Here is a 17,562-nt window from a genome sequence, read left to right as displayed (position 1 = left end):
TCCTCGGACCTGTTTGTCAAGGGTGACCCTACCAGAGGCATAAAAGCCCCCGACAACTTAGCTTCTAGGATCAATTGGACACGAAATCTCCTCCATCGCGATAAGGTGGTAGCTCAAGGAGGAGTATCTGACATACAATTTGATATCATACAGATCAGGCATCGATCTAATTTAACAATGTTTGGGATGATAGATAATTATCTCATTCTGGTTCAGACACAAAGATTTCTCTGAACTTTTTATGTAGAATATGATTTCATGATGCGCTTGCAAATTCTGATTATTTTGATTCCCCAAAAAACTGTTTCTCAAAAAAATTAATAAAATTTAAAAAATTGGAAAACACAAAGTAATCAAGGGTCTGCGTCAACACTCGCCAAAAATGACCTCTGTCCAGTATTTGCGCTTAGTGTCCATCTTGAAACAACTATATAGTCAACTGCCAGGAAATTACTCAACCATCAAAATCAAAGTTATACCTTGGGACGTTAAGAATATCAGACATTTTTTTCACAGCTGTTTCAGATTTCATCGACTGAACAAAGAATTTTGAATTGCGATTCAAATCGTTAGTTATAATGCTACGAGGTATTTGTATGTGTTTTCAAGCGAACTGATAGTGAAGTTGTCTTTCAAGTTGTTTCAAGGCACGCACACACACGCGGCATTACAATCATTCGTGTGGCTTGTTTGACTCGTTGCAATCTCCATGTTGTGCATGTTTTGCTTTGATACACCACCACTGATGAAACATGACACAACACCAAATATGTTTCCATTTGGTCTCTCAGCATCATCCTCCTAAATGTGAATTTAACACCTTTTGCTCAAATCATACCATCAAAACCATATACAAACCTTGCCTTCCTCAACATTTTCATTCATAAACTCTTCACCGATATTTCTCATACCCTCAACTCTAGAGACACATTTTCACCACAGTGGGTGTGGCCTAGCATAACCTCTCAGCAGACGGGCTGCAATGGGGTGGGGGGTGGGGGATAATAAAATCGTAACCAGTTCCCCAGCATAGCTCATCGGATTATGCTTCTTATGCAAACCGATTTTTTTTAAATTAATTTACATAACAGGGAAGTAGACAGAGGCAAAAAGGTCATACGCAAATATCAAGACCTGATGCTGATTTGTTTTTAGTTCACTTTCTTTGGACTGGAAGGAGTGAATGAACGCCAGTCATTATCCCAGAGATTGCCATGAGTGTATTTCAGGGAAAACCTAATCCTTTTGTTGTCAAGCAAATGTAAACAACTTTCATGCAGATTAACACACACACTGGGTATTAGCTGTCCAGTCTGTGACTCTTTATAATCTATCTATCTATCTATCTATCTATCTATCTATCTATCTATCTATCTATCTATCTATCTATCTATCTATCTATCTGTCTGTCTGTCTGTCTGTCTGTCTGTCTGTCTGTCTATCTATTTTATATAGTATAATAAACTATATGTAATTTTATTCAATGTATTTTCATATCTTTGAAAACAGAAGATGCCGAAAACCAGACAACAGACAGACTGTCCACAACCTTATATATTATCATTTTATATCAGTTTGTCCTCTTTAGACTGTCTCATCTTAAAGAAAGAGCTTCCTTTTCCTTGTGACACTGATTAGTTTTGTCCTCATTTAATTGGAGGACATGTTTCATCCAGGCAACTATTTCAGAGAATATAAGTAAACACGGAACAGTAGAGGTCTGACAATCGACCCCTGTGGAATGCCAGATTATTGGCAGATGCACAGATGCATCTGTAACAACCGTGTTTGTCTCAAAGGTTCCACAAGCTCTGGATGTCACTGAGACCAAACCGGTGCTGAGGTCTGTCTATTATGGATAAAACTGTTAACAGAAATATTGGCTGCTGGAAGAAACACTGTGATCATCACCTTTTTTTTTTCTTTTTTTTTCTTGGTCTTAAAAGCTACAAGCTACATTACTAACTTTCTAGATAGCTATACCCTTGAGAACACTGCAGTCATCTGCAGTTGGCTTATTTGAGGTTCCCAGCAACAACAGGAAGAAGATCGCTGACACAGCTTTGGTCAAGTATGCCCCCAAGCTGAGGAACAAAACACCTCTATCAGGGTATCTGGGAGGCCAGCTCACAAGATGTTGTCACAAGAAAGCATAAACTGTGTGCCTTTACTTAGCTTTGCATTGGCTCTCTGCTGGTCTTCTTTTAATGCACTCAATTGTATGTATTTTACTCTTTTTAATGTTTTTAATTGGGATTTTATTTTCCATCCGTGATCTCAATATTCTCTTTCAACTGGAGTTTAATGTTCTTTTGATATGAATTTAATGTTTTTCTCTGCACACTTTGATCTGAAATCTTTGTGCGAAAGGTGACACACTAATAAAGCTTAATATTAATGAATGGATTATTTAAGAGTTGGTAAATGACACAAGTGAAAGTTTCCCAGTGTTGTGATCTCAGGAACTGAATGGTTATCAACAGAAAGATTTTCTCTCATTGCAATTCAAATTATCTTCTGATTATATTTATCAGTTCAAAATGATGAAAATAACCTAACCGTACTATAATTTCTCATAAACATGGACTCCTCAGAGGAACTGCAGTGGAATAGTAAGCATGTGATTCAACCTCCAACCAGCAAACTGATAATATCCTATTTCCTCTGTCACCTGCACGTTCAGGTGGCAGTGTCATTTACAATATGATGTCACCACCTAGCTTGAACCAGGGCATCACCCTGTCCTCCTGACACACCGCCGACTCCTCCCTGTCAGCAAACAAGCCTGGATGCAGCCACACCTCCTCTCATACACCTCCTGCGGCATCCCTCTGGGCTGGGCAGACGAGGCGGCCCCTCTCACGCTGACAGGCAGGGCAGCGGCTGTGGAGGTAGACGACTGATACAGAAGAGAAGATTAAGAGACAGACAAGAGAGGAAACTTTGGTTCAACACAGTACAGCTCCCAAGACTCTGAAGTGGTGTATGATGCGTTTGTCTGACGACCGCAAATCACAAGAAAAAGGTGAGAGCGATGAATTTGAATTTTACTTCTTCATTTTACTCCTTCAGTAAATGAGCGTTTATGTCGAATTTCTGCTGCGTATCTAGTCATCAGCTCCTACTTTGCAGAAAATCAACTCACACACATTCCAAACACACCACCTACTCTGTTTCAAACCAAACTCTTGCATCATACATTGTAAGGGAAATATACCTTTCATCACTCTGTATTTCCTTTTTTACAGAAATGAGTTTGGGAGCTGCGTGCATTTTCTTGAGGGGAGGGAAAAACATTGTAAGTAGAGCATCAGTGACAGCTTTCATTACTGGTTTGCCTCGATGTTTGCAAACTCCTATGCAATGTTGATTGGATTATAATGCCACAGACAACCAGGTGAAATAATGTAGCCGATTCTGAAAAGAACACGAGAACATCTTTAGTTTGATTTGAATTTTGGGATTTTTAATGACTAATTTTAAAAATCTGAAACAATTGAAATCATCATGACATGCACAACATATGCTGTACTCATTGATGAAAGTGTTTCTTGTGTGGTAGATAACTGCTGATTTTACTTATGAATAAAAAAAAAGAACTACTTTACATTTTTCTTGCTGTTCTATTTAAATAGTGTCTGATGTAAATGGTATAATTTGGAAATTTCTTCCTTTTGTGCAGTCAAGGGAACTGGCGGATGACGAGATTGATGGTAAATTTAATTCTTATCATCTTATCACTCTCACCAACACAGTCCTTACACGTTTTTTTTGGGTCTAATTCACACTTCCATCAACCTTTCCTAATTGACTGTTTTGCTGTTCACCGCTGCAGAGCTGAGGGATGCGTTCAATGAGTTTGATAAAGACAAAGACGGGCTGATCAGCTGTAAGGATCTGGGGAACCTGATGAGAACGATGGGCTACATGCCCACTGAGATGGAGCTGATCGAGTTGAGCCAGAACATAAATATGAACCGTAAGTCCCGTTTGGATTTCTTACAGCATTAATGAAAGAGAGAAATAAAGCTCACATTCACATTATTTACAGATGTTTCTTCTAACTTTCTTCATTTCTTTTTTTTTGCTGTCCAGTCGGAGGTCGAGTTGACTTTGAGGACTTTGTGGAGCTGATGGCACCGAAGCTTCTGGCAGAAACAGCAGGAATGATTGGTGTGAAGGAGCTGAAAAATGCCTTTAAGGAGGTGAGAGAAATGAAGCGGCCGTCCGATCGCTTACTCAGCGAGAGTTATCCTTATAGAGACGACCGACCCATCGACCGACCTTCTGCTTTTCTTTTATGTTTCTCCTCAGTTCGACACAGATGGCGATGGAGAGATCACAACAGAGGAGCTGCGTTCAGCCATGATCAAACTAATGGGACAGCACATGAGCCGACAAGAGATAGATGCCATCGTAAAAGAAGCGGACGACAACGGAGATGGCACAGTAGACTTTGAAGGTACCTCAAGTAGTCCCCAGTTTAAATTCAATTAAACGTTCATCAAATTTAGAACGACTAATTAGTCTGTAAACTTATGTGACTTTTTCTTGCCTCTGCAGAGTTTGTCAGAATGATGTCCCATCAATGATAGTCCAGGAGAAAGTCGAGCATCGCTGCACCTCTTCAGACATGCGATAAGATGGACCCTAGAAGGCTCCCACTTGTTCATATTCAGGATGAAACAGATAAAATTCAAATATGCAAGATAAGACTGTGTAAACATCTGAAATTGTATATTTTTCTTTGATGACATGTGCTGTATATACAGGAAGCTCATGTGAGTTGTTGGTTTGTTGACATGTAGCTACACTCCTTTGAATTATTCTCTTATCACTGGAACTATTTCAACTATGCAAGAATTTGTGTAGAGAGTAGTGAAGCGATTCATAACGCTGACGCTTCAGCCTGGATTTGTTGTGTATCAAACAAGTTGCGTTACGTCATTCATACATGGATGAAATCCAATATGTTAAGTCCCGGGAACATGGATTTCCCCAGAAATCTTTCTATCTGTTGGCAAAGAGCAAAATAAAACATTGACATGACGCTAACTTTGCAGCAAAATTGTGTTTGGTACAAGAAAGCTCCTTTGTGACACCTGAGCGAAGCCAGGGTGTGTATTATTTCCAAATCAGCATTGAATACGAGTTAAAAATCTAAGAGGCTGCAATTCATTGATAATTATTTATTGTATGTGGCAACACATTTAAATTCAACCCAAAAGTCTGTTTGTGTTTAAAATTTTCACCATGACTTCTGAAATAAATCAATTTGCATAATTCACAGCTTGGTGGTGGTTGTTGTGTAATAACACAGTAATTTATGGAATTTCCCCAAAACAGAAATTACGAAAACAGCAGCATTTCTGGATAAAAAATGATAAGAATGGAGCAACTTGTCTGCTCTGGATTTGGACAGACATTGGGATAAAGAGATTGTGAAAATGGAACAACATCACAAAATTACGACATCATGATTCATGCATAACAGACTTCCGAGTATTTTGTGTTATCTCGCGTGTGTGTGCGTGTCTTTTTTTTAATATTTCCCATTAAATTTGAAAACCTTTTGGAAGTGATGGCTGTAAAAGCTCAGGCTGTGTGTACTCTGACAGGTTTGGTTTTTTTTTTTAGTTTATTTCCAGACACATTTCACATCAGCTTTTCAAATTTCCCCAGTACCACACAGACAGACAGACAGACAGACAGACAGACAGACAGACAGACAGACAGACAGACACACACACACACACACACACACACACACACACACACACACACACACCTCCTCTGGACCCAGAACAAAATGTTTCGTGTGGCACAACTCCAGTTTCATGTCAAATGGATCCAAGGCTGGTCCAACTGAGATTAAATAATACCTGGATTGAGCAAATTAAGGGACATAAACGAGGCCCATCAGCTGGACAGATGTTATAACACTGCAAAAACTGGGCAGCACTTCAAATGGACAGATAGATGTAGGAAAGAAGCTTATAGTATCAATTAATAAAAATGAATCCGTTCTCTCTTGGAACACTAATAATTTAAAACACATCTGCCAGTGGCACGCAACAGATTGGGTTGATAGCTTTGTGTTCATATTTTTAATGGAAAATAGAGCCCATCTGATGATTTTAAACGCAGCTCTGGGTAAGCAGACGGTGTGACTCATTAAGAATGATAGTTTTCTTGCTTGTGTGTGTGTGTGTGTGTGTGTGTGTGTGTGTGTGTGCGCGCGCATGTGCGTGTGCGTGTGACGGGAGCAGGGGTCCCATTTAATCTGAGGGGTGCAGTGCAGAGAGATTGATGAGTCCAAAATAAGGACCAGATGATGTAATGTGAGCTGCCGGGCCTTTTCCCTGATCCTTCTCTGATCCCCCTGACATCCAGCATTGACCTTTATTGCATTAATCCAGAATAATCTCTCCATGGGTCACTCTATGACTCCGGTGCAGTTCTGAGGTAGCCTGCAGTTTACTGTCCTGCACGTAATGACAACAGCAGTTTCAACCCCTTTGGAATTATCTCCAAAGCATCTCTTCATGCACTGTTTTTGGGTGCAGATTTTATTTGTTTGTTCCACAGGTTTTTGTTAATCCTTCCAAGAAGTGGCAGATGCACCCTGGAATATCTTGCAGTGAACCACCTGCCCTGTTAGAGTTAATACAGCTTATCAAAGGCATCTTTTCCTGTTTACATTAATCTGTGAATCTGCTTTATAACATATGAACTTTGTTACGTAATATCAACAGCAACATAAATACATAGGTTACATATTAACAGGTATAAACTCGCAGTCTGACTCAATCTGTGTTGCTTCACTGTGGCTTTTTAAAAGGTTTTTAATAAATATTTGTGACTAAAAAAGAGCTAGTGTGATTCTAATAAAAAATAATATTTTTTTATCCCTTATTGCATCCTTTCTAATCTATTTACCTTTATGAATTAAATAATTGTTATAAAAATATGGAGGTTAAACTAAAAAATACATATAATCTCATTCATTCAATTCATGTTTATCACGAGTGTTAAATATTCTGTTGCAAACCAAAATAGCTTAATACATGTTTTTATGAAAAACAAAAACCAAAATGAAACAAAACACTTCACATTTCTATTGAGTCTAAATCTTGAAAGTAGTTTACTGAATAAATCAAATGTATTGCCTCATTGTAAAAATCTTAGCGACAGATTTTAGCATTAGGTAAATACTGCATCTAAAAGAAAGAAAAACATAAAAGGGAATGGAGGAAAAACATAAATATATATTCACAAATTTAGGTTTAAGGCGACAGCAAAATAGGAAGCTTTTCTCAGCAACGACATTCCAACTGGCCAATCAAAAGTTAGACAGAGAAACGGAAGCCGAAAGAGGACATTCTTCATCTACACACCATCACCAGTAAGTAGGTTCAGACCCGCGTAACTGACCAGCAAGGTGCCTGTGGTGTTTCCCCTAATAAAATATGCGAAAGTATGCTCGCTAATTCGCCTATTCATATTCAAATGATGTATTTTCGGAGAGAGCAGCTTCGGTTCAGTGTGTAGCTAGCTAATGCTGCTAACTAGCTCTGCTGTGAGTCGCATGCTCTGCGGCAGTCGGTGGCTGTCACGTTTTGAAGTCCAAGGTCTATAAATAAGGTCTGAAATAAGGCATTTAGATCAGCTGTTGGTGTAGACGTCGTCGTTCTCTGTATTAGTGGATAACACTCAAAGAGAAATCGGGTTGTATTGTGTTCAGTCGTTGCGAACGTCACCAACGTCATGAGTTTAGTGGCCAGTGATGCAGGTTGGAACAAAATAACTATTTAAACGGTATTAAAATGTGGCCATTTTGTCGTTACATGTGCAGTAACAAAATGAATTCGTTTAAATCAAAAATGGCACCTTCTCAGACTGCAGACCTGTTGGGAACAAGATACAACCAGGTGGTTTTGATTATTTATCGTTAGAATCTAGTTTGTTAAAAGAAGGGTTTTTTTTGGCACATTGGAGCAATCCTACTTCTTCCCTAAAAGTTTTATATCAACAGATGAATATTTGCTGCTTTCATCTGTGAATGCTGTTTTAATCAAGGCGATATCGTCAGCCCTACTCCTCTGATTAACTCCTTTGTTGTTTCTGCAGCTTTCTGATGTTGGCTGGATTTAAAAACCTCCCTTGGAATTTTTTATCATTCACCTACAGAGGTGTTTGTAGAAGGAGGAGCTTCATCTCTCTCATCTGCCCCTCTGCCTCGATAGTTTCATCCATCCCTCAAACTCACTCTTCACAGAGGAGCCATCAAACTTCGGCCCTCCATCTCTCCTGCACCCGCCATTTCTCTGGCTCTCCTGGGTGTCCCGGCCTGATGGAGGTTAAGGACGTCCTAAAGGTCCTGGAGCAGCTGGCTCCTCTGTCACTGGCTGAGTCCTGGGACAATGTCGGCCTGCTGGTCGAGCCGAGTAAAAGTCGGCCCGTCAGAACCATCCTGCTCACCAATGACCTCACCGATGCCGTCATGGAGGAAGCTGAGGCCATGAGCTGTGATCTCATCATCTCCTATCATCCTCCGTTGTTTCGGCCGATCAAATGTCTGGTTCAGAGAGACTGGAAGCAGCGATTGGCCATCCGTGCTGTGGAGGCAGGGATAGCAGTTTTCTCCCCTCACACTTCTTGGGACAGTGTTAAAGGAGGAGTCAACGACTGGCTGGTTGGGGGACTCGGTAAGAGATCCCTCTCAGTGTCACAACTTCCTCTGCCACCTGCATATTTAATTGCTCCTATGTTGACACACCTGATACTAAACCCTGGGTTCTGACCTAGAGAGGGTTATTCCCTCCATCTCTGTCTTTGACCCTCAGGTAGCGGTCAGGTGTCTGTGCTGACTCAGGCCCTCGGTTGCGCCTCCCACTCCCACAAACTGGAGTTCACAGTCAGGAACGCTGAGGAATTCAACACTGTGAGAGAGGAATTGAGGGATTGTGGAACGCTGCAACACTCAGTCAGCAGGTTGTGCATGTGCTCATCATTAGTTTTATTGATAAATGAGCTCTTTATTTCGACACCTTATTGGAAATACTGTTTATTTTGTAGTCAGCTGACAAAGAAAGGATTTTTGAGGCGGTATAACCCACCTCTTCTTTAACCAGCAAACTAAAACAGTTCTGAATTTAAAGCAGGACTCCACGAACTGTAATTTTTGCTCTCTTCCACATAAACATGGCAGCGGGGTGTGGTCAGTGAGCAAGCTGAGAGGCAGGATTTTTTACTTGAACAGTTTTAGTTAGGTTTCTAGCTCAAATCAAACACAAAACTGGATTAAAGACAAAAAGTTGTCCTAAGTACATTCTACAAGTACAAGTACATTTTTGAAACATGTTTACTAAAATACACATTTTAGAGATTATACCTTGCAACATTTATGTTTAATGTTGCAGTTGATTGACTGCAATTTTTATTTTTCCACATACCAGAGCAGACAGCCCTGAGATCCATGTCAGCCTCTCCTGCAGCGACTCAGTGCTGGCCTCCGGTGTCCAGAAACTGTCACGACACAGCTCTGCCAGCCAATCGCTCAGCATCACGAAGCTGGAAAAGGTACAGCAGCAACACATATGAATATTTAGTTCAGTATTTTAACACGTAGAGTTTAATCCATTGGAGATGTGTTATTTCGGAGAGATTTGGAGGGTGAAATTTACTCATGATACGACAATACTATACCATGCCATTACTTTACTATATTTTTTCTTCTAAACGTTGCCCTGACATTTCCATGTACCAATGAGAAATCTTAAAAATATAAGCTAAGCAATACTTTCCGCTTCTCTCTCCCCCTGCAGCCTCCTCTCCCAGGTCATGGCCAAGGACGACTCAGCATTTTGGACCAGCCAGTAACCGTGGCAACAGCCATCAAGAAAATGAAGTCCCACTTGGGTCTGAGTCACCTCCGTTTGGCTCTTGGAGTGGGCTGCACGCTAGGTGAATATGGAGGCTACTGTACTGCCTAGTCAGCTACAGCTGTAAACAATACGGAGGAATGTACAGTATAAAGAGGATTAATCATGCTATTTTATGTCTGCCAGAGTCATCCGTGAGCACAGTGGCCGTGTGTGCTGGATCTGGGGCCTCCGTTCTGAACGGAGTCAAAGCCGACCTCTATGTTACAGGTAAGGCGGAGGGTTTTAAGTCAAGTCTGAATGAAAAAATGAGAGGTTTAATCATTGGATGTAATTGTTACATCCATTTTTAGGTGAGATGTCCCACCACGAAGTGCTGGACGCTGCAGCAAAGGGAACCAGCGTCATACTCAGTGACCATAGCAACAGTGAGCGGGGATTTCTGACGGTGTTCAGGGAGCGGCTGGCTGTTCGTCTTCCCCACATCGTGACTGTGGTGGTGTCGAAGGCTGATCGAGACCCTCTGGAGGTGGTCTGAAGAATTCCCGATGTTGCGCTAGCGAAAGACTGAGTCTGAACCATTTTCAACATTTTGGTTCCATCAAAATCATCATTAAACCTCTGAGCGATTACGATAAGATGCCATTGACCGCTGATGTCCATCTGTTGACGTGAAAGGAGGGGAAATTAAACTTCTATTGACAAAATTGTTTGTGTTCTCATTGAACCAAAGTGGGATGAAGGCTCACTTATGATTTTACGGTGGAATTTTCTTATTTTCCCCAGCAAAACAGGAGGAACAAATAACAACAAACCTGAACTAGAGAGCACCTACCGGCACCTATGTGGACACAAGACCAACACATCAGGGTTCCCTCATAAATATTTTATGCTAAAAGTAGGCCTTCCGTATCATTAATCCAGGACAATATCCATACCATCTCTGGAAGCGGGATGTAATCCCTCTAATGAAAATGGCCTTGGTGAATTTAATCAAATTGTGTTCAAATTTTCTAAAGACATCGACCATTGTATTCAAACTAGATCTCCTGGGTCGCAGATCAATGGTCTGGAACAGTCTTCAGGTTCCAGGATCAACAGTTTGATCCAGACTCCCTCCAAAAATTAATCACTTGCTCCTCGTAATTTTACCTTTCTACCAAATACATCGCCAACATTCTTCCATCATCTCATTCATCATCACTTGCCGACAAACACGCACCGGTTATCCTCACAAATAGATACAGCACAGAAGGTACTTGAGGCTCAGGCCCTATTATTTTACACATCTGTTTCAAATTAAAGTCTAAAATTGGTTCAAGAGTTCCCTCGTTATATTCCATGTAATAAAATACAAGATGAAGGAGTCAGGAAACATGGTGGTTGCATATTGATTGTATTGGAAGAAGAGCAGCTTCAGAAGCTGATATGAAGTCTGCTGTTTCTTGTAAAGCGTCTGAGAGTTTTCAAAGGAATTATTATTATTCTAATTTCGAAGTCGATTTTTCTTTGCCTTTTGTTTTTCACCCGACTGTGGCCATATTTGGCTGAGCAGCACAGGGTTTTACAGCATCAACTGTAAAGGGTTGGGTTTTCAAAACAACTTTATTTTTAGATGGAGTGATGGTGGCGACTGGAAAAATGCGCACAATCGTATGATTAATTTCGCTTTGTGAATATCAACAAAAATACCACCATTTCCAGCGCAGAATGGAAGAATTAGCAAATGACTTGATGAAGGATATTTACTCAAACAATGGGTGCTTTTACAAACGCACGTGTGAGACCGTGTTGTGAGGACAACTTCTCTGTACATTTATCGTTCATTGTGTATTTCTGGCAACGTCTTCATAAAAATGGTCGATCGTGAAAAAAAAAAAACAGGTCTGCAGGTGTTACGTGGAAGAAACCATCAGCTCACAAATGCACGCAGATCAAGATAAAGCATGTAATCTGAGTACGGGACTTGAGAGTGTGTGTGTGTGTGTGTGCTGAGGATTTATTTATGGAAGTTTTAATCTCGATAATCAGTTACATCAAGTTTGCTTTTTTTTTTTTTGGGCAGCTGCAAATGTTCCCTAAAAGGAAGAGTACATCATAGGAATAAAAAAAAAAAAACAGTAATCCTCATCAGATTAAAAGCCTTGGATGTTTGTCGTAAACCAGCTCGAGGAAAATGGACACACTCCCATTTCACTGGAAGTGTGTGTGAGCTGATCTGAGCCAGCGATAAGAGTATATATATATATATTTAAAAAAAAATCTGGCGTTCATTTAAAGAAGAAATTGAGCGGTAAATTGACCTCAAGACCTCGGTGAGCAAACGTAGGTGCACATCAAACTACTTAGCACATGCGTGTCAAAGAACAGAGCTTTAGTTATACTTAATGCACTGTAAACACATGTCTCTCTCTCTCTCACACACACACTCACACACACACACACACACACACATACACACACACACACACACACACACACCCGCTCCAGAGAAGCACCACAAACAAAACAAGTAACAATCCTCATTATTGGCTGTTAGAGAGTCTGGTGGCAGACACACCTGTCAGCTCGTAAAAGCATTAAGAGACACCATCAAGTAAATGACCTTTTTCTTGCATGGCGTTCACACCTCCACTTCCCCACAGCCCACGCTGGCGTTTACCCCCCCCCCCCCCAACACACAAATGGAGAAAGAAAACAACAACTAAAACAACGCTTGACTCGTGCTGCATCTCATACCGACGGCCGTCAGACCTTTTCTTGATCCAGTTTGATTCAGACAATCTGATCCTAAACCCTAAAGCCAACCATGTAATAAAGATCCTAATTATCATCCGACTATAATCCACCAATTAAGAGACAAGCATCAGAACCGGCAACTTCTTTTAAAACGTTTTGTAGTCCTAAGTTCAAGTTGATCAGAAGCTTCAGGTCCTCACTGAATTAGTGCGGAGGGTCGATGAAAAATTATATTTCCTTTTTTCATTTGATATCAAACTCTCCGAACGCAAACATGAAACTCTTTCTCCTCTTTAGCTACATCACATTTTGCACTAATTTCCTCCAACTTAATACAAAGTAATAACCAGTTACTCAGAGAAAATGAACTGAAATGACTTCCTTTCTCAACCTCTCTCCTGAAACAAATTCTCTGAAAAAACAATCATAGAGTCGAGTTTAAATACAGTTAGTTCACTTTTTTGTTGTTGTTGTTGCAATATTCTACAGAAAAATTCTGCTTATAATGAAGCAAACAGTGTATATGTGATTGTGTTTTAAATCCAGTCTGCTCAGCAAACCCTCTCCCACAGGACAAACTCAATATGTAATCGGTTCTGATCTTGAATGTCGTGGGGCAACTGTAATACCGAGCTTTTATCTCATTCAAAAACCTTTAAAATAAACTCACGCTCGTGTTTGTGTAGCGGCCAAATTGCAGCCGGCGGCCAAACTGGCTTCCTCTTCCACCTACGTTCGATGCTCGACTCCCTGCTGAGAGAAGCTGCTGAGAGGAAGAGACGTGTCGTCGGGTCATCAAGCAGCCACAGGGAGCCGCCAGTAAACCACTGGGTATTCATATGTAATCAAACCGCAGCAGAATACATCTACATTTGGCAAAATTTCGCGACAAATGTAGATATTTCGATTACAAAATGTGTAGTGCTCATACCTAAAATATATAAAACCATGTGGTTTTTTTTTATATGCAATTGGGGAAGAATTGTTTCTTATGCAGAAATAGAAAAATACTCAATTACAAGTTGAAAAACAGGATTTAATATTGATCTAAAATGTGAAATCAAAAAGCACTTGAAGCATCATTTTTCGATTGATTCAGACAGACAGATATTAAGAGATCGACAGATCGATACAGAAAGCTAGACCGACAGATAGATAGATAGAAAGCTAGACCGACAGATAGATAGACAGATCTTCAGCCACCTCTTGACTGAATTGTTTGTGCTTCATTGAAGACCATGAAGGGCAAAAAAAAGGGGGGATTGTGTGAAAATGCAGCCATTTGGCCTTCATGTGTGAAGACCCACACACCTATAAGACAGAGACCAGACACCAGGGAAGACATTTGGAGAGAAGAACGTCAGAGGACAGCGTCAGTACAGTTCGCTTCGGAGAGAAAGAGGAAAACTGTGCGAGGGAACAGAAGAAAGAGTGCTAGGGAGTGAAATGTTCATTTGCAGCAGGTGAGGAGGACGGAGACACAGAGACAGGATCATGCTGAGTGTGGACGTGTACCCCAGTTTGGCCCTGGGACCACAGAGGATCGGAGACTGCTTCTACAGAGGTCAGAGAGGGAGGCTGGGTGGCTTATGTTTCATATTCTTGTCCCCTCCGGTACTTTTAAAGGAACAATCAATGCACGTGTCAAAGAAGCTCATTGGTTAAATGCATGATGGGCATCATCGTGGAGTTGCAGCTGCAGTTGGCTAGCAGCCTAATAATAGATTTATTTTTAATTAATTGAACACAGGTTTATAAGTTTGTAGAATCAGGACCAAAAGAAACAATTTTTTCTGCTTTCATGCTATTATTTTGCTTACATTCACCATCTGTGTGCTTCCCCAGATCGGGAGCCTCCAGCCCACATGACACTGTTCCCACCTGCGTGTGATGTGGCAGCAAAAGCCCTGCCCCCAAGGCTTCTGGCCCCTCCCCCGGTCCCCAACGAGCCCGCTGCCAAAACCCACAAAGATGAAGTGAAGATGGAGCTGGAGAACTCGTCGTTGTGGAAACAGTTCAGCTCAGTGGGCACAGAGATGATCATCACTAAGAAGGGCAGGTGAGTGACCCTCAATCCTAAAACACTGCCCCTCCTCTCAGAGCAAGACCAGAACCACCTCCCTCCTGACTGTCCCTCCTCCATCTAGACGCATGTTTCCCGGGATGAGGTTGAAGTTGTCAGGCCTGAATCCATCTCTCCGTTACATCCTTCTCCTGGACATCATCCCGGTGGACAACTCTCGCTATCGTTTCCAAGGTGGCGGCTGGCAGGCTGTGGGCGGGGCAGAGGCCAGGCTACCGGACAGGGTGTTCATCCACCCTGACTCGCCCGCCACTGGTGCCCACTGGCAGAGCCGCACCATCTCCTTTCACTACGCCAAGCTCACCAACAACACTTTGGACTCACAGGGTCATGTGAGTACTGCAGGACAGGGACAGTCCATCATTCTTCAGCTTCATGGAGCACTGACCTCTTTCTTTACCCGTTAAATGTAGATCATCCTGCACTCGCTACATCGCTACCAGCCCAGAGTTCATGTCATTGAAGCCAGAGACGTGCTGAGGTGGGGCGGCAGGCAGCATTCCTTCGTTTTCCCTGAGACCCAGTTCATAACTGTCACCGCCTACCAGAACAACAAGGTACCAGAGCTGGGCTAGTATTTCTGTAAGGTTCCAGATGACACCAAAGTTGTAGGTTGCACTTCCCAAATGATAACCACAAGGGAAAATGCAGAGGTCTGAAACAAGAGGTTCCAACTTGAAAATTTGTCTTTTCAGATCACGGAGCTGAAGATCAACTCAAACCCTTTTGCCAAAGGATTCCGAGAGGAAGGCATGAACAGCAAAAAGTAAGAAATTCCTGCGCAGAGGCTTCACTTTGATTCATTCATGATGTTGAGGTTTTTAACTGTTATTTCCTCTGCAGACAAAGAGATGAAAGACAGAAGCGTAAAATATCCACCCTGACAGAAACCTTGGATATAGGTGACACACTGATCCCGTAATCGATCCTTTCCATGTCTCCTTCCCTTGATTTTTCTTCCCTAAAATGCCACCATTTCTTTTACGTCTCCATCAGTGAACTGCGATCCGTGTGACTCCACTCAGCTATTGCAGCAGCCTGCCAACACTGCCGCCACGGCCACCATCAGACCTGACCTGCAGGCCCTCTCCCTGGCCTCGCTGCCCCCGCTTCCTGATCCCTCCTGCGGTTACGGACCAGAGGACGACTCCTACCAGGACACTCTTGTCCCGGAACAGCCTCTAGATCTCGGCCAGGCATTAATGGCATCCCAGATATCTGATATCAGCATTCCCATGACAAGTGGGATGCAGGACACAACAGGAAGTGAGGTCACAAGTGGTATCATTGAGGGGTAAGTGTTCTCCAGTGCAGCGAATTATTTTCACCTTTAGAAATTTTGATGCATTTCTCACTTCTTGTACCATGTGATCACTGGTATTTCTGTTCTCCACCTCAGATCAGACACCATGGGCGAGCCAGCTTACACTTCCAGCTTCCCATCCACTCAGACCAACTCTTCTTTCCCTTCAGCTCCTCTTCCTCAATCCTCCCCCTTCCCCTCCCTCCCCGACACTTCAAACACCTCCGATCCCCAGCCTCCCATCGCTCCTATCGACTATCCCTCCATTCTTGCCTCCACCCCCACCCTCTCATCCACCACTTCTCCCTCCCTTCAGCACACCTCCTTCACCTTCCCGACTCCCCCCCCTTCAAACTCCTCCTCACCGCAGCCACTTCTCTGCTCCTCCTCCCCCTCCTCCAACTCCTATCACACCATCCCTGCACCCAACCCAGAGATGATCAGCCCCCACACACCAACTGACACCTCTTTTCTCTCCCCTTCTTCCACCTGTCACTCTGGTCTGCAGGACCAAATGTCGACTCACTCTCTGCGGCTGCAAGATGAGCCTCTCGCTAGAGGAAATAATTCACCCACTGATCAAAATTCCGCAGAATTCACTTATCCAAATATCCTGCCTGTGAATCCCGATCCAACGCCAGTTCACGCTCAGCCTCTCTCCAACCAGAACCAGCTTCTAGCTCCGTCGCAGCTTCCCTCTCTACATGCTCACAGTGCTTCCACATCCTTTGCCTTCCCCTCTGTCCCTCCGCACATGCAGAATCTTTCATTTCCGAACATGACCTCCAGCCAAGCCCATCCTGCCTTGCACCTTCCAAATATGAGCCACCAAACCCAGGCTCCTCCTCCCCTCGCTGCTGCCTTCCCTCCTTCTTCCTTTACTTACCCATCATCCTCCCTTCCTCATCCACCTTTCCAACCATCTTCCTGCTTGGCTGTCTCCTCTGCTCCCTCAATGCCACCTACAGCCCTCCCTCAAAACCTGCCCAACTCCTCTGCATCCTCATACCCCTCTGTTGAATTAGGCGCCCTCTCTCAGTTCAACCCTCCGGGACCCTATCGCTCAGAGATGGTGCTGCACCATCCCTCTCTTCTCCCCCAGCTGGATCCATCCATTCCCTCCTGTCTTCCTTCCTCCACTGCTCCCCCGACACTCTACCCTGCCTTTTCCTCTTACCCTCTCCGCCTCTGTCAGGACCCTCACTCATCCCTCCCTATTCCAATCAGGCATCTGTATAGACACCAGCACGGCCACCCCCAGGGGTCCTACCTGGATATGAGCACCAGAAGTGTGTTTTAAACAATAGAACCCTTGATACTGACCATATTTTGGCTTGATGGCGCTTTTAGGGGAATTAGCAATGGGTAGCGTTAGTTTAAGTAGTCTACTGTGTGTGTGTGTGTGTGTTCTCATGAATTCAGAAGAGAAACAAACAGAAGACACAGTTGTAAATAATTTTGATGATTTTCTGTTCAAATATTCATTCCAGTGTGAAAAATAAAATACTTGCCAAACTTCTGTGATTCATTAATTTCAACCAAAATGTCAACAT

General features: G+C 42.6%; 3 protein-coding genes across 6 annotated transcripts; all 3 read left to right on the top strand.

The window, feature by feature from the left end:
* Positions 1-2,800: 2,800 nt before the first annotated feature.
* On the top strand, positions 2,801-5,283 carry cabp5a (calcium binding protein 5a). The gene is made up of 7 exons (XM_086194968.1): positions 2,801-3,025; positions 3,249-3,298; positions 3,683-3,713; positions 3,836-3,979; positions 4,096-4,205; positions 4,315-4,462; positions 4,564-5,283. Exons 1-7 carry the CDS (start codon positions 2,986-2,988, stop codon positions 4,590-4,592), a joined length of 552 nt encoding a protein of 183 aa, XP_086051094.1. The 5' UTR covers positions 2,801-2,985; the 3' UTR covers positions 4,593-5,283.
* Positions 5,284-7,313: 2,030 nt separating this feature from the next.
* On the top strand, positions 7,314-10,582 carry nif3l1 (NIF3 NGG1 interacting factor 3-like 1 (S. cerevisiae)). 4 transcript variants are annotated; one of them, XM_086195404.1, is made up of 7 exons: positions 7,314-7,405; positions 8,131-8,708; positions 8,847-8,994; positions 9,459-9,582; positions 9,828-9,966; positions 10,071-10,154; positions 10,238-10,582. In XM_086195404.1, the coding sequence occupies exons 2-7, from the start codon at positions 8,138-8,140 to the stop codon at positions 10,420-10,422; spliced, it is 1,251 nt and encodes a 416-aa protein (XP_086051530.1). In that variant the 5' UTR covers positions 7,314-7,405; positions 8,131-8,137; the 3' UTR covers positions 10,423-10,582. The 4 variants fall into 4 exon arrangements, with proteins under 4 accessions (XP_086051530.1, XP_086051529.1, XP_086051532.1 ...); XM_086195403.1 differs by having other exon boundaries at positions 7,395-7,477; XM_086195406.1 differs by lacking the exon at positions 7,314-7,405 and adding an exon at positions 7,512-7,644.
* Positions 10,583-14,117: 3,535 nt separating this feature from the next.
* tbx6 (T-box transcription factor 6) lies at positions 14,118-17,309 on the top strand. The gene is made up of 8 exons (XM_086195497.1): positions 14,118-14,187; positions 14,469-14,682; positions 14,771-15,038; positions 15,120-15,263; positions 15,402-15,472; positions 15,550-15,608; positions 15,703-16,000; positions 16,106-17,309. The coding sequence occupies exons 1-8, from the start codon at positions 14,118-14,120 to the stop codon at positions 17,307-17,309; spliced, it is 2,328 nt and encodes a 775-aa protein (XP_086051623.1).
* Positions 17,310-17,562: the final 253 nt, after the last annotated feature.

This window comes from Aulostomus chinensis, chromosome 23 (genome assembly GCF_037954235.1).
Source record: "Aulostomus chinensis isolate RoL2024-O1b breed Wild chromosome 23, RoL_Achi_v1.0, whole genome shotgun sequence".
Classification (NCBI taxonomy): domain Eukaryota; kingdom Metazoa; phylum Chordata; class Actinopteri; order Syngnathiformes; family Aulostomidae; genus Aulostomus; species Aulostomus chinensis.
Note: the sequence above shows the minus strand (reverse complement) of the source record. Positions and strands in the feature narration are given on the sequence as shown.